This window comes from Seriola aureovittata, chromosome 17 (genome assembly GCF_021018895.1).
Source record: "Seriola aureovittata isolate HTS-2021-v1 ecotype China chromosome 17, ASM2101889v1, whole genome shotgun sequence".
In the NCBI taxonomy this organism is placed as follows: domain Eukaryota; kingdom Metazoa; phylum Chordata; class Actinopteri; order Carangiformes; family Carangidae; genus Seriola; species Seriola aureovittata.
The window spans coordinates 1,438,996-1,455,834 of NC_079380.1; the positions used below are offsets into that span (position 1 = coordinate 1,438,996).

Here is a 16,839-nt window from a genome sequence, read left to right on the forward strand (position 1 = left end):
ATCTGATCAAAGACTGAGCAGCCGACATTCATCAGGTTTCTTAATCTGCAGCTTTGTGTTGTTTTGTGAGCAGTGGGTTTGTGTTTCTGTTCTTCAGTGCGAGGCTGTTTGAACAGTGAGCTGTGCCTGGTGTCGTCACTGCTCCCTCTGTTATTGGCGGTATGACTCTACCTGGACCTCCTATGAGTCCATGTTCAGCAGCCTGACGATGCTCTCTCTTATGAAGTCTCACAAACTGGCTTCTGACTTCAGGTCAGTTCCTACCCATGTGACACAACACAGACCAGAACTGAGGAGGCTCTGGTCTTCACAGGTTCTTTGATAATCCTGCTCATGTCATTAGTCTTAATTAGAAATAAATGTTCTGTTATATTGAGGTTGAAGTTAGGGGCTCGTATTTTAGTTGTGATCGATCTAACCTGTTTGTTTTTAATTTGACATAACATCAAGTATCCTGAACTTTAACTTAAAGATAGCACAATAGTGACTGTTTAGGCTTTGTGGGTAACCTTTATTACCAATTATCTTTCAATATAATTTTGAAGGAGCAACTTTTTGAAAGCAGTATGTCAAACAATCTTTTATTTTGAAAGTTATACTCTGTAACTTTTTCACATTAAAATGTCTAAAAACATCTAGACCTATGTTCTATATGTTGTTGAGTTGTGTTCTTACATTCTCCCAAATGTTTCCATCAATTCTCAAACCAGAGAAATCTGTGATTTTAAGCATAGTAACAGTACGTGTCATTGGTCTCCTGTCAATGACATCATACCCTCTATGATCATGTGTCAGCTCGAAGCCGCTCTGAGACTATTTTTAATGTGAATTGTTTTAATCAGTGTTTCTACTGGATCTAATCACCTGGTCTGGAGGAGATGTCCTCTTAAAAACCTCCTGAACGACACTGAAGGAATCCAAACCAGCAGAGACTGACTGTAAATGTGGTGAAGACAACTCCCATGATCCCATGCTACTTCATGATGTCACTAAACTCCCCCAAGTGTTTCACCTTGTTCACATCCATATGAGGTTTTTATATAATACAAGACATGATGAGTGAAATAATCATCAACACCATGACTGAGTGTTTCCACCTTGAACTGCACTGAACCAATGACAGTCTCATAAAAACAGATTCAGACAGCCAGGGTTTCATACGTCACAAACCTAAGGAACCAATCCTGTCAGCTTGTGGGGACAGGGGGCGGGGCTAAACAAACCTGAAACCTTGTCAGTAAAGAAAGAGAGAGTTAGCATTAGCACAACCGCTAACACTGTGTCAGCCACTGCCAGTTGCAAGCTAACAAACAACATAAACAGATAAAAGATGCTAACTACGCTAACCGTTCTGATACGTCTGCTAGTCTATGATTCTGGTCTCAGACTCCTCATCTGAGTCTGGGTCTGACTGAGGCTCAAACATGTGGCTGAGTCTCTCTGATGATTCCTCCTCTAACCATCTTGATACTCTCTGCTCTTTCACCTGCCCACCTGGAGCAAGCAGGTGGTGGGCGGGGCTCAAGGCCTGATCCAGATTTCTCAATCAGGAAGTAAGAGTAGATGAGCTTCACACCCAGTTTAATGTGTGATAACCATGTTAAACTAAAATGAGTTTAAAACATGTTTTAATTTAATCAGAACCTGATTATCATTTATTGCTTGTTTTATTTTTGAATGTGAAGCTTTGCTTTTGTTTTTTTTAGTTACTCAGTTACAGAACATTCTGTGAGTCTTATAGATGATCGTTTTCTTTTGGTGTGTGTGGGGAGGTGGCTGTAGTTGTGTTTGACAACACCTTGTCACACTGTGGTGCTGACACACTGCTGCACAGTGCATGACAGTGTGGTTTAGTGTCACCATCACAGTGCCATCTAATATTCTCAGTCAACACTGCAGCATCTCCAGATCTGCCACATCAGGTCCCTCCTCAGCACATCACAAGCACACAGTCATATCCACCAGTGTGTGTGAACACATGCACACACACACACACACAACATGTCAGTGTCCATGTTCAACCACATCTCAGCATCCATATGAAGAAATATACAAACATACAAAGCGCACAGTTAGGACAGAGGAAGGAAATAATGACTATAAATACACAGTACGTGAATAGAAAAATGTTCAAAACATAATATGTGAGCTAGAATCTCTAGGCCTCTCAACATAAGCACACAGCAGGTCCACGTCCGGTCTCCTCGGGTAGTCCAGTCCGCAAATAGAGTGAGGGGGGGTTTGTCCACCGAAGTCCCTGGAGATCATGAAGAAAGCACTGGGGTGCAGAGACTTGTGGTAACGATGATGTGACACCCGGCTGCCAGGTTAACGGAGAGCGGGTGGTAAACAACAACCAAGAAGGTGCGAGAGCTCCCTGGGATTTTTGTATGGCATGGCCCCGCAGCTAACAGAGCCATGCCTGAGCTGCAGAAATGTTCCTCTACAGTAACCACCATCTTCTTTCTGCTCTCAGATTTATTTCTGTCCGTCCGAACCGTCTGAAATCTGATGGAATCTGGAGTATCTTTTCCGTAGCCATGTCTTTGTGAAACACAACACTCTGGTTCTTCACTGCTAGCTCGTCCATCCTATTGTCCAGTGACCTCAGGTTGCTCATGATGATAGACAGATACACCGGCCCCAGCTCTCTTCCCTCATTACTTCACTCCTCCTCTGCATCTTCTCTGTGTCCCCCTGATTTCTGTGGGACCTGCTGTGCAGCGGTAGCATGATAGCATTCAAAGAAAGAAGCTACACTAGTTACTATTTTTAAATGATTATCTATAATGTGAAATTGAATCATCAGCTCTACTCTTGAGATGAGTTGTGGATGGCAGTTTTCGTCGAAGCTTTGCTCTTATCAACCACTGGACTCTACCCACTCAGCAGCAAACAGCAGCGCAGCATTTAGCAGCTAAAGAGACTAAAGCTCCTCAGGAGCTGCTGGAGAGCAAACCTGAGCTAAAAGAGTAAATACTGTCTTAGATTCATCAAATGGACACAAACACACCTACAAATGAATAATAATGTTGCTATGTGTCTGTACTTATTGTGATGATATGTAAATGCTGTTTTTACAGCTCGCTCTGCTGTATCTTGGAACTCAGCTTAAAAATGGACGATAAGAAAAATTGAATAGTGTGTTAGCACGTTAGCCTTTAGCCATCCCATATGTTTCATCTTATCATCTTATCTTTAGCGGTAGCGCTGGTAAGTGTAGTGTTAGTTCAATGTTCTGCAGCTGGAGCAGAAGTGTTACCTTTCATTAGGGGTTTTGGGGGATTTGAAGTCTTTATTGGACAGTAGACAGTAGAGGCTGATGGGAAATGAGAGGTGGAGAATGGCCCCAGCTTAAATATTCATGGGAGTGTTTTGGGCGTAACATCCAATAAACCAATCACAGTGTCATCTCCTATTCCCTTTAAAAGCCAGGCGCCTGCACCTTGGTGGATTGCTATTATAACAGCGCAGTGTTAGATTCTATTTGCGGTCAGTAGATTACATATGACTGACCAGTGAGTCCAGTCCTGACCAGTGGGTCCAGTCCTAACCAGTGAGTCCAGTCCTGACCAGAGAGTCCAGTCCTGACCAGTGAGCCCAGTCCTGACACAGGCAGCAGCTCTGTGACTCTGAGGAGCAAAGAAGGGCTGAGTGAATCAATGTTAGAAATATTTGATGTTATATGATGAGAAGTGTGAATAAATCTTCAGGTCATTATGAAACTGTGGTGACAAATTTAGGTGATGAATGTGGAACACTGTGGAGGATTTACCAGGTAGTAAGAAAGAACACTTCTCAGCTGAATCTCATGCAGGAGACATCCATGACACATGACGACGTTATACAACTCACAACACGTCACAAAGAAGCTCCGACCTTCTGGGGCTGTGCTGTAATGTTCACCTGATTTATCCCAATATATAAGAGCATTTTCAGCTCACACTGCTTCTGTGTAACAGACAGAGTGTATGAGCTCTGTGTGCCTGTGTATGTTGGCACATATTACGCTCGACAATTTGCCCTTAAAATAACAGTGAAACACTTTGTCACTGACTTTAGACCAGGGTTTTGCTGGTCAATCACTTTACCGCTGCCTCAAGATAGCAATGCGACAACAATGCTCCTGACCACACCTCACTTTAACACCAATGTGACCAATGGGCGCCACTGATAGGCACAAGTATATCTGCTATTTAAACAATGTGGCCAATGGACAGCAAATTGACAACTTCGACAGTCTAAAAACTAGCAAAAGACACTTGCGTTGCACTTTGCTCCAGATGTAAGAACGGGCCCTGAGTCATGAACATGAATCTTGACTTGGCTTTGAATTTAACAGCAGTGATCCTGACTTCCCTGAGACTGGGTCTGACGTTCTCCCCAAGCCAAAATTATGATTATTATATATAATTATATACAGTATATAACTTGAATCAATTGACAGCAGCGAGCAGGAGGAAAAGTTTGCAACCGTTTGCTGTGGTTGACAAAAAAAAAAAGACAAAAAAATGACGTTACATTACAGATGATTGTTATTGTGTTGCAGGAATTAGATACTGTACCGAGACACAGTGGGTGAGATAGCTATGGCACTAACTGTTCTCAAATGAAAGAGACATGGTGACATGTTGAGGACTTGTTGCGACACAAAGACTTTGTCCCACCTCTAGTTTTTTAATGTCCACTGAACAGCTGCTGTTTTTTGCTATGTTCAGTGTTTTTCAGATTGTCTGTCCGTCCCATTCTCGTGAACGCAATATCTCTGTAATGCTTTGATGGAACTTCTTCAAATTTGGCACGAGCATTCACTTGGACTCAAGGACAAACCGATTAAATTTCATGGTCAAAGGTCATAGGTCAAGGTCACGGTGAGCTCACAAAACATAGTTTTGGCCTTGTGAATGCAATATCTCTATAACCCCTTGAGGGATTTTCTTCAAATTTGGCACAAACATTCAACTGGACTCAAGCATAAACTGATAAACTGACCTCACAAAACATGATTTTGGCCTTATACATGTGATATCTTGAGAACTTCTCAAGGGAATCCCTTCCAATTTGGGATTGGAAATGTCTGCTGGGACTCAAGGATAAACTGATTCAATTTTGGTGGTCAAAGGTCAAATGTCAAGGTCAGTGTGACCTCACAAAACACCATTACTCAAGACTTCACCGCAATTATGACAAAATTTCACACAAATGTCATATTTTCTATGACTCTGGATAAACAGGGATGTAACCTGAAACTAGTCTGAGTGGAGGAGGAAGAACCACGAGGAGGTGAGTCTAGTTCTTTGTGTGTATCTTTGTGTTTGCAGTGTTGCGGTGCACTGAGCTCTCGCAGGTTATACTTCAAGAGCAGCTACATCTGTCGACCTCATCCACCTCTTTGGTGTCGTCGTGGCTGGGTTTCGCTTGTGTTTCTGACAGAAGCAGTCATATTCCAGCGTCTCAGTCCTTCACTGGAAGCAGCAGACTGGTGGCTGTAAACGGCACATGGCTGTTTAATTTATCATAAAACTGAAGCCATTTTTCTCCCTCCCGGGCTCAGTGACAACTCCAGCACTTCTCACATCATTTCACCTTCCACCCTTCCTGCTCTCTGTGACTGAGACGCTGCGTCTGTCCTGACATGAGCAATGTATTATTACCACTATAAACTGTGGAGGCGAGTAAGTGATACTTAGTGCGTGTGATGATGGGCCGTGGCAGAAAGATGAACAGGTTGGCCCGTGTTACTCACCAGCCACTGTGGACTGTCACTCCTGACTGAGTGACTAATGGCTGCCCTACAGCTCTGTGTGCAGGTGTGTGTGTGTGTGTGTGAGTGTGTGTGTGTGTGTGTATGTGTGCATTGTGTTTGGAGAAGGGACTAACAGTTGGTGTGTATGTGCATACATGTATGGCCACTACACACACACACACACACACGCACACACACACACACACACACACGGTCTCATGCAGGGAATGCTCCTAATCCATCACATCTGCTGATTCAGTGAAGGAAAGAAAGGCCGAGCAGGACTCCTCTTCCTCCTCCTCTATCTCTTCCTGTCTGCCCAACCATCTTCACTGACTCTCAGTGTTTTTGGCCACAAGGCTGCAGGCCCACACTCTCTCTATGTCTCTGCCTTCATGCAACTAATCTCCTCACCGGCTACAGACAGCATTCCCACCTTTAACCTGCTCTGTTCACACTTCTTTGTAAGAGTAAAAGTAAAGACTGAATCCTTTGGCCAGAGTAAATGGTAATGTAGCACTAATTCCATCATTAAGACAACAGAGTCGTGTCAAACGACTTCACAGGGGTGATGATACGAGTGCCGAGCTGAGCCAACAGTAATTATGACCATTCAAGTCTGGCTACATCCACACTCATATGTTTTCATTTGAAAAACACACTTCTGCCACTAGGGGTCTCAATCAAAACAATAACAAAAGATGATGTCATGAAGTAGTGTGGGATCATGGGAGTTGTTGTCTTCACCACCATTACTGTAAGCTTCTCCCAGTTTGGATTCTTCCAGTATCAGTGGTTTTTACCAGCAGCTGAATTCTCCACAGATGTGTCCTCCTCTCCATAACAAACACGCCAGGAGATTAAAACCAGTAGAAACACCCAGAAAGCAGTTTGACTTTAAAACTCAGAGATTCACCGACGCTCTTCAGTGACACAGGACAGGACGTCTCCAGCAGCTGGGAGCTGAGCTGTCTAACATTTCCTCAGCTTGTTTCTCTGATAACTTCAGATCCAGACGTCCGACGACTAAAATCCTTCATCTGGTTCAAATACAGAGCTGAAAACCACCAAGGTGTAAAAAGGTGTATGTGGTTTAAAACTAGATAAAAGTCAATGTTGAGCTTCTGTCAGACAAACACACTGACACATGATCATAGAGGATATGATGTCATTGACAGGAGACCAATGACACGTACTGTTACCATGATTAAAATCACAGATTTCTCTGGTTTGAGAATTGATGGAAACATTTGTGATAATGTAAGAACACAGCTCAACAACATATAGAACATAGGTCTAGATGTTTTTAGACATTTTAATGTGGAAAAGTTACAGATTATAACAACTAAACTGACCAACCAATAAATCGCACGACCATTCACGCACACTGGACATGTGCGTACCGATAGATCGCCTACTCTGCAGTTACTATGAACTGAGGAAACAGAAAAGACAGAGAACAGCAAAGAAAGTGTTAGCTTTCGAATTTAACTGCAAAACAGCTGCTAGCAAAGACAACAAGGTCAGTAACACTTGTAAAAGCCTCTGTTTCTGTCCATCCAGATTAAAACACAACCCCAGAGTTTTCAAAAGAGGTCCATGAAAGTCTCTGTTTTCTTGCGGATGTTAGGAGTAAAGTAGCAAAAGAGATGAGTTTTAAAAACTAATAGTCATGATGAGTTCTGAGTTTGCCTTCACCAGTCAAATGGAGACATGAGAAATAACGCCTGTTTCAAATAATGGCCACGATTAAGAATATTTCCTTTCTTCATCAACACTTTCCGAACAGCATGACTGAGCTCTTTTTCCGTCTTATCTTAATGTGGATGAATTGACTGAAGCTACGTCTCAGGTAGTTCTTTCCCAATAAACATAAACACGGCGTCAGGGCTCTTGATCCCTGCGCTAATGAATATTAAATGTTGTGACTGCAGCTTGGCAATCAATCCCTGTGGCAGGGGCAGAGGGGCTAATGGGGAGGCAACCAGGTCGAATGTTATGGGAGCTGCCGAAGCACCTCCTCTGCACAAACACACACAGACAGAGCATCATTAGTCTGAGTCTCCCTGAAGCCTCCATCGTGCATTATGCTTATGGTTGTATTGTTCACCACCGCGGCATCAGAGCTTCAAACCCTGTGGTTAAACCACTAAACCAGAGTTTCTTCAACCTGTCAGGCAGCATCAGTTAGAAAATAAACATCTAGAGAATGATTCAGACCTGGTCAGGAGCAGCATGGATTTATTGTTATTATATGATATTATTAGTATTTAAAAGTCACGTTTTGATTGAGCCTGAAATATGTAAATATTCACAAACATAAAGAGTCAGAGCAGAATGGAGTTAGGAGTATGGAATGGTCCAAAACGTCTATTTTGACGTCCAAGTTAATACGTCAAATTTGCACAGACAGAAGATACCAGGTTTACATGCCAATTTTGAACAACTTAAGGATGCTAGGAAACCCTACAGAGAAGAATCAATCCCCCATTCAACCTACCTATGAATTGAGGGTAGGAATTTACATATAAATAATATTGACATTGTTAATTTCTCCATTTTTATATGCTACTACTAATTGATGAAAATGTAACTTCAATATCATAAATGACATATTCATTTAATGTGGTGTGTTTGTCTAAGTGCCACTAGATGTCAGTATTAGAGCATCACAGGCAACCTGTTGAATTTTGAACAGACTGGAGGAGGAAAGAAAGAATTTGGGTTCAATAAACCATCGATTTCAATGTAAACTGTTTAAGATCCTTTCTGATTAGTGGCAAGAGTGTTTGTGCCGCCATATTGTGGTGTGAGTTATATTTTACATTGTGACTATATTTAAAAATAATAATAATTTTACATTTGTCCTTTCATGAACAGACTGTGGATCAGGAAATGTTCCTGTTAAACTCCACATTTGTGTTCTGAAAGAAAATGTGACTGGATAAAAGCACATGTGGTCTGTTGTTGACCCTCTGGACTGCAATGAGGGCCTATGGAGGATGTAGAGACAGAGCAGGTGAGGGGGCGGAGCTGGAGTGGAGCAGGGAGCAGAGTGAGGAGCGCACCTGAACCACGCACATATACTTTATACAAACAGATACTTGAACTTAAACAGATGTCACTTAAGCTCAGGATGTTGCATTGCCTCAGCTTGTCTATCACAAGTTTCAGTGATAGTTTTGGTACAGTCCACCGCACAGATGGACTGTACCAAATACTGATTCACAGCTGCATATAAGACACATGACACATTCAAAATCGGCGTGTTAACACAGCATTTTCTATCGTTTTGGACCAATCAGTGTTCCATAGAGGACCGTCTTGTGTTGTGTCGAATGCATTAAAAAACCAAACAGTTGTTATGTGTCAATTACAATTTAAATATGAAGGTTTGTTTGGATATTAACTTAAAAACGGAACCTTTTACTTCTAGTTAACGCACAATTCAACTGACTGACTTTTTGTATCGAAAACGTCCTCATGTCACTGAGTTTAAACCTCGGACGTTAGTCTAGTGTAATGATGTGACCATGAATGAGCTCATATACAGATACTTTCATTCAGAGCTGATCACCTCACTCTGGGGTTCTCATGACGCTAGTAAATAAAACTAGTCTGAATATCTTGTTGTTTGAATTGAAGGTAGAGGAAAGATTTTTTTTTTTACATATATTCATACAATTTTATTTTTAACCTTTATATATTCTCCAGTACGCCAAACAAATCTATTGGTGAAATCTTCTATCATTTATTAACAATCGAAATAACACACATGGGTGTGGCAACACGGCTCGACAGCACCACCTCCAAAATTTCAACAAAGCAGCTCTCGCCCTGTGTTTCACTTGCATGTGTGTTACATGTGTGTATGCACCCATTACCTGAACCCAACAGAAAGTCAGACATTTTGAATTCACTCTTTGATTTAAGGACGTCATACGCTAACAAACTCCTCCTAGAGAATTCATTAGATCGACATCATATTTGGTCAGTCTCATCTTAAGATCTTTTCAATGCTAAATTGTAAAGCTTTTGATTTTTTGGGTGGAGGAACTGCCCGTGGTGGCGCGACCAATTTCGATGTTGAAACATTAAACACAAAGTTGTTAAAACACCAGCACACATTGTCCAAATGCCCCAAACTTTATATGATTGATAAGACTGAACACATATACATAACTAATTTATAATAATTTTACCCGCTTGACCACAGCCACCTCAGACTCGGTCAGAATATGCGTAAGATCTTGATGATGACTCAATGTGAAAACTGTGACTCTTCATTGAATGGCGTGGCTCTGGCAAATTGCGATGTTTCGCAATTAAACAGGAAGTTGTTATAACAATAATAGCGCAGTCATAGCGCCACCTACTGAAAAGAGGGAGTAACCCTTAAGTGACAATCAATCAATCTGGTTTACACTTGATTTACAGGAACATTATTGCATGTTTGCTGCAACAAGTGGCCTCCTGGCAGCCCCCCCCCCCCCCCCCCCGAGGTGCGTGACAGGGCGAGGGTCCACATAATGCTGCTTGCAGCTTTAATTCATTTTACACTGCAGCACACTAAAGACGTGACTGAACAGTTGAACTGGAGTAAGAGCTGAAAATGGTCCTCTCTGAGTGTCGGTTGTTGTTTATGTGTAGATTGTAGATTTACACCTTTTGCACCTTTAAAAACTTTGTTTGTCTCTTATATGTAAGAGTGCAGCTTGTGTGTCTTGCTCCCAGTCTCACAGTGTGTGTTCATGTTTGCAGCCTATAGTCTCCTCGCTGGGGGCAGTCTGCCCTGAAGGCTGTGACATGAGCAGCTCCCTGCTCCCCCAGCTGGAGGTGAAGCCCTGTCTGAGCATGGAGGGTCGGAGGCTTGTGTGTGCGCAGCAACAGGGCAGAGACCACAGAGATGGCGGTGTAGCATGCAATGTCATACCGGTAAATAATACTTACATAAATATCTGCACCATAAAATCCATCCTGGTAAACAACACTGCAGAGGATGCAAACACAAACAAACAGACAAACACACAATAAAACAAAAACATCCATATTAGTGCATGTTGACATGCAGGCACTAGCTTTAGCTATAACCAACCCCCATCTCCACCAACCAATAAACAACCAAAAAACAAACCAACAAAAGACAGAAGAGGGACAGAGGCAAAGGGGATATATAGCAGGCACCCCCCTCCCCCCTCTGGCTGGCTGGGTAAGGAGGCTGGGAGGGTCCAAAAATACTCTCTCACTAGATTCATCAGCATCAAATTCAAATTTAGAATGAATTTTTTGTCATCTCAAACAGAAAATATAGCATAATGCAAAAAACAGTAAAACAGTAAAAACTAATTAAATTATTTCCATTGCTATATATTGGTTTCCATGTTAATATTATATTCTATTTCAATAATTAATCTACAATCTTGTATTGTATTGTAGTGTATTTAGTTTGTGTATTTGTTCCTGAATTAAAGAGTATATAAAGCATATTTAAAAACTGATGTGAAGGAGCGTTCTTAAAGCAGAGGTCAAAGTTCAGCCTTTTGTTATTGGGAGTTTGGACTTGGCAAGCTGAATTATGGAACTAGGAGAATTCATCAACCTGCACCATGAAACGAGATTAGTGAGTTATCCAGTTATCTTTGGGCTTAAGTAAGGTTTTCCTCCATCACAAAACTGGCTCACTTTATCCAGGGTAGATCACCGTGGTAACCAGGGTAGATGCAAACACTTCTTTTTTGACCAAAAAGATCACTGAAAAAACAAAGTCCTACACCATCCTCACAGGGACAAAAGAGGTCTCCGGTAATAAAGAGCAATCGATATTTGTATAGATCGGTAGAATCTTCAATCATGTGCCACTCTGTGTTTTTTCAAACTGAGCTTTTAATAAACAGAGGGAGAGTTCACCACAATCAAATACGCAAAGACAATTAAAGCTGCTTTTTAACTGACTCCTCACAGTGTTTATGCTTTTACACTTTTATATGTTTACTGAGAAATAAAAAGCCCCTTTTCCACTAGTCAATAAACCCACTAAGACGCTCTAACATCAGGCTTTTGTTGGCAGTGGAAAAGGGAACGATCGGCTGGAGTACGACACCGCAGTAGACGTAGGTGTTTATCAGCTCTGGCTCTGATCAGCAGTGATGGAAACACAACACCCGGGTGGCACCCTCGCAACGTAACGTCTTTCAGAGCTCAGACGCTGTAAACACACCTGTCACCCGCCCGGAGGTGCTACACTGGAAACACTGCACTCAAAGACGATAGAGTGAGCGCATACGTTTCAAAATAAGTTTTAAAAACATACAATCACAGATCGAATCGTTTCACACAGAGGCTCCCACACTTTCACAGGGATGAGATGTGACGGATGTGTTTTACCAGCGTAGCAGCTCACTCTCTCTCCCCTGTGCCTGTGTGTGTGTGTGTGCTCTGTAAGTGCGGTAGATGACATCCCTCCTTACAGCTGTGTGTGTCCTCAGTCCGAACAGAAAGACAAACTCGACTGGCAGTGGAAAAATGGTCAATCAGCTTTTTACTAGCGCTTAAAAAAAATCTGTTTATACCTGCTAATTTTGGTGGAATAAGGGGTATTTAAGGGAAGTGTGAGGGGGTTTATAATTGTCATTACAAAAATGTGCCAATATTAGAGGCCATTGTTGGGGCCCCAGGCTTGGTGCACCTCTGGTGATACCGGTGTAGTGTATTATCCACTTCATTTCCTCCTCTTTCAACAGTCTAAATTGTTGTAGGTTCTTCCTTTATGTAAGTTTTATTAATAAGTTAAAGAAGGGTGTCAACTAAGGCTTTATCAAAGGTTACTTTGAACCATTCATTATAAATTAAGTTTAAGGATTGTGCATTAGGGGGCAAACTTGCTTACCCATCGAGTTTTCTGTCTCCTACGATATAAGAGACTCAGGATGTGGAGGGGTTTTTCTGGCCTAAAGGGTCAAAAGGCCAGAGACCAGAGGTCATCGACCAGATATGGTCGACCACTTGGGTGAAGGCTCCTTCTATTAAAAGAAGGGCACATCCCAAAGGTGGGATGAGACAGATAAATAGAGGGGTTTGTGAGACAGTAGAAGAGAGATCTCATATTGGCAGGGATACTCCAGGATTCGGCATTTTTGACACTGTTTCTTTCTTGTAAATAAACTTCTTTTGGATTACAAGTAAAGACGTGTCAGCGGTGATCACTTCTTCACATCAGCACCTCTGGATACCACACCGGCTATCCAGGTCATCACTGGTATGAGGCTCAGTGGAGTGAGAGCCACAGGTTCACTCAGGTGAACTAGCTTCATGGAACTGGCCCTTGGGCTCAGGTGGTTGTAACACAATTTAACTGTAAACCACCATCCTCACTGTAATGTGTAATTACATTAATTACAACTGAACTGAAGCAGCATATCCTGTGTTATAATCTCCTGAAACAATGAATCAAATGCTGTTGCCTGAAATTACTCTATTGAGTAATATTATTTTATCATTTCATCTGAGTGTCTGTGTGTAAATATAAACCACTATAACGGGCCTTCACAAAGTCCACAATGGTACAGAAACAGTAGCATCCATGTCAGGCGCAATACCATATGATAACAACCTCACAATGCCACATGCCACATTATTGGCTGGACCACAACAGCAGGGCCGGCCCTATAAACATGAATGTCACTGTCTGACAGACTGACTTCCAATACACTGAGCCTCGCCTCCATTACAGCAAATAAACTACTGTTATTCCGTGTATCCTTATTTCTAAAGGAGGCAAAGGAATAACTAAACATGAGACACACCGAGCAGAGAGAGCAGGAGAGAGGGAGGGAGAGAGAGAAGTCATCAGTAACGAGGTTTCGCACTAACGACTATGACCAACTCTACATATCAAACTATTGTGGATCCCAGATGTGAGATACAAAACAACATATATAGTTTAACTCAGGGCAGGTGCCTCGGTGGATCACCTGGTGGAGCATGTGCCATTTGGGCTTTTAGTCCTTGACCCGGTGATCCGGGTTTGACTCCACTTCTGGGCCTTTGCTGCGTGTCATCCTCTCTCTCTCTCTCTCTCTCTCTCTCTCTCTCTATGACTGTGATTTTGTGCCTCTTCTAACTTTCTCTCTGAGTGATCACGTTACAGTAAATCCAGCTGAAATCACAGCTCAGTCTTTGCCTTTCATTTATGTGTTTGGTGATTTTGTCAGAGGATGTAACAGTTATAAAATCAGAATTTTTACCAGAGGTGGTCCAGACATGTACTAGGTTTAGACCTTCTCTGTGATATTACAACTAGAAGTGATGACGAATCAAACATCTCAACTTACTGCTCATTACTGAGTGAAATGCGTCTGTTATGATTATAGTGAAAGACAAAGAAATCTAATCATGATTTCAAGACTCTTCTCTATTCTTGTCCGAGCTACAGTGGAGTCTCTTGTACGACCATAAACCTCCATCTCTGTGCAGAGTGTGTGTGTTTGGGTGTGTACTTGTGTGTGAGAGAGAAAGCCTTCCTCATCTAGCTTCCAATAGACCGAGCCTCCAGTTCCTCCAGTCATTATGCTGGTTTCACACCATTTGTTCAATCTCTGATAATCAATAACTTCTCAAATGCCAGGGTGGCCCACAGAGCTTCTCCACTCATTAAAATGTCTGCAGCCGGCTACATGCACATATTGGCTTATTGATACTGTAGGATGTCGTGTCAGGGCCCCTTAAAGGCAAGAAGGAACACACACACACACACACACACACACAAACCAAACTCGTATGACAGGATTTATTTGGAGTCGACTCTTCTCTACTCTAGACAGACAGTTTTAATAAAAATACATCACGGTCCACATTAATAATTCACCATCTGACTGCCACCGGGGCAATTAAGTGGTGCAGCTGCGTTAATGAAAGTACAATCTGTAGCACATATCTCTCTGTCAGGACCGCGCCGCACTGTTCTCCCAAACACCTACAGTATCGCCCTCATCCTGTGTGACGCTTCATCTGCTGCTCACAGTGACGGCGTTGTCAGGTAGCGGTGGTGCTGGAAAACAGCAGCACCCACACGGCCGCTTTAAACAGTCTGTGCTAATGGAGGGTGTTTTTTTCTTATTGTTATCAACATATGAAACAATGTGTTTTCAAACAGTGGCTTCTTTATTAGAGACATATGTTTGCATGTGGTCTTGATAAATTAATTATAATGTACATTTCCAAGTCCTATCCTCCACTCTGCTGCTCTGACTTTCTTTTTTAACAGAACAGTTAGCAGTTACTTTCAGAAGAGTGAAAATCATACAATGAAAATCCGGGGTTGGACTTTTTCATAGGGGTGAGAGGGAATCAAGTACAGAGCAGGCCTGTGCTTTAGTGAACATACAGTATCTTGCTTGTTTAACTAAAGCTGTCTAATAAATGTAGTGGAGTAGAAAGTACAATATTTCCCTCTGAAATGTACACTGAAAAAAAAAAATAATGTGGTTCCACTTAAAAACTTCAGTTAAATTGCTGCCTCAAAAATGTGAATAAACTCAAGCTCAAGATGAGCTTTGTAGCAACTCAAAACGTTTAACTATGATCAGCTATGTTACATTATCCATTCACCAAAACCTGCTTTATCTTGTTAAACAAACATATAATTCAACACTATTTCAACTCACAATTTCAAGTTGATAACTTTATTCATACTAACTGCATGTTTTTAAGGCAGCAATTGAATGCTTTGAATTTTAATTATTATATTCCTTATAAGAAACAGCCCTGACTTGTCTTTGCATGTATTAAAGACACACGGCAAGTTTACAACATGACCATTTTCATCAAACGACTAAATGGAGTTTTTACACTCCCAAGCAATGCATGCTGGGAAGTCTGTTAATATGCAATATTATATAACAATTCATGTTTATGAGCTGTAATTAACAAAACTTACAAATTTACATGAAGTTGTGGAAAAAGATGATTCCACTAAAATCCTGTAGGAGTGGAAGTATAAAGTAGCATAAAATGGAAATACTCAGTTAAATTATAAGTACCTCAAAATCTTAGTTACAGTACTTACTTAATTACTTTCCACCAATGCTAATACAATACTTATTAGTACTTGGGCTTAAGTGCACATGGAATCAAATATTGTTCAGTTACCCAGAGGAAACCAGTGTTGCCAAATGCTTTTAATGGAAAGTCGCTAAAGCTGCTTGAAAAGTGGCTAAATGTCTCTGGATGATGTAATACACTAATTAGCATATTCATGATGACGTTGCATGGTATTAGCATTCAGCTTAGTTTCACCCCTTTAACATTTGCTTCTCTCCTCCTCTGTGTTCTCACATATACAATATCTTAATACAGCTGAATTCACAATAAAGCTGTTCTTATCGACATGTTTTTTTGTTTCTGTTGTCATGACAACACAAGTTTGAAACAGTGACTGAAATGTGACACATTAAGGCGACATGTTGACCAGCAGTCACTTCCAAGCTGCTGCTAACATCCTGATTTTATATGATGTCGTCTGACAGATGTCGTCTGACAACATATAACATATATAACATATTCAAATGATGCGCTGGCAACAAGTGGCAGCAAGTCCATGTAGCTGCTAGTTTTTTACAGTATATTTGTATATATTAGTATATTTTTTGTCGATAGATGTTTTTTATTCTACGTCGTCATTTTGTCTGATGATGGAGAAAATAATGTACACAAAGGAAGAACTCATGGCTTTAAAGTTTATCAGATATGGAGTTAAACATCCCATACCGGCTGAGCTGAAGAAGCCGTATTGTGGATGCAGAGCCGGGGCTAAGCTAAAGGCTAGAAGATGGAGATACAAGCCTTTTCTACCATCGATCTCTGGTTCTGCTTGTGAACAATAGATGGTGCCACCCCGATCACATCACAGTGAAGAAGAAGATCTGCTGTTGGGATATTGAACCGTTGGCAGTTGGTCTTAGACCGTACTATGTACCGAGGGAGTTCTCACACATCGTCGCCATTGTTGTTTACATTCATCCACGAGCAGAGTCTGCAGTCGCGTGTGATGTCATTCATGAGACTGTTGCGAGAGTACAGACCCAGCACCCTGATGC

The 16,839-nt window shown here is 41.6% G+C and overlaps 1 protein-coding gene across 15 annotated transcripts in view; it reads right to left on the minus strand.

The window, feature by feature from the left end:
- The window catches only part of rbfox1 (RNA binding fox-1 homolog 1), a 342,107-nt gene that overhangs the window by 24,160 nt on the left and 301,108 nt on the right, over positions 1-16,839 (minus strand). For 10 of the 15 annotated variants that reach the window (XR_008830032.1, XR_008830029.1, XM_056400638.1 and 7 more), the window contains one exon: positions 10,697-10,736. The exons of the other annotated variants lie outside the window; for them this stretch is intronic. Coding sequence is in view for 8 of the 10 variants with exons in the window: in XM_056400638.1 (XP_056256613.1) it covers positions 10,697-10,736 (40 nt within the window). In the remaining 2 variants the exon portion in view is untranslated. The remainder of the gene's footprint in view (positions 1-10,696; positions 10,737-16,839) is intronic. 15 annotated transcript variants of the gene reach the window in all.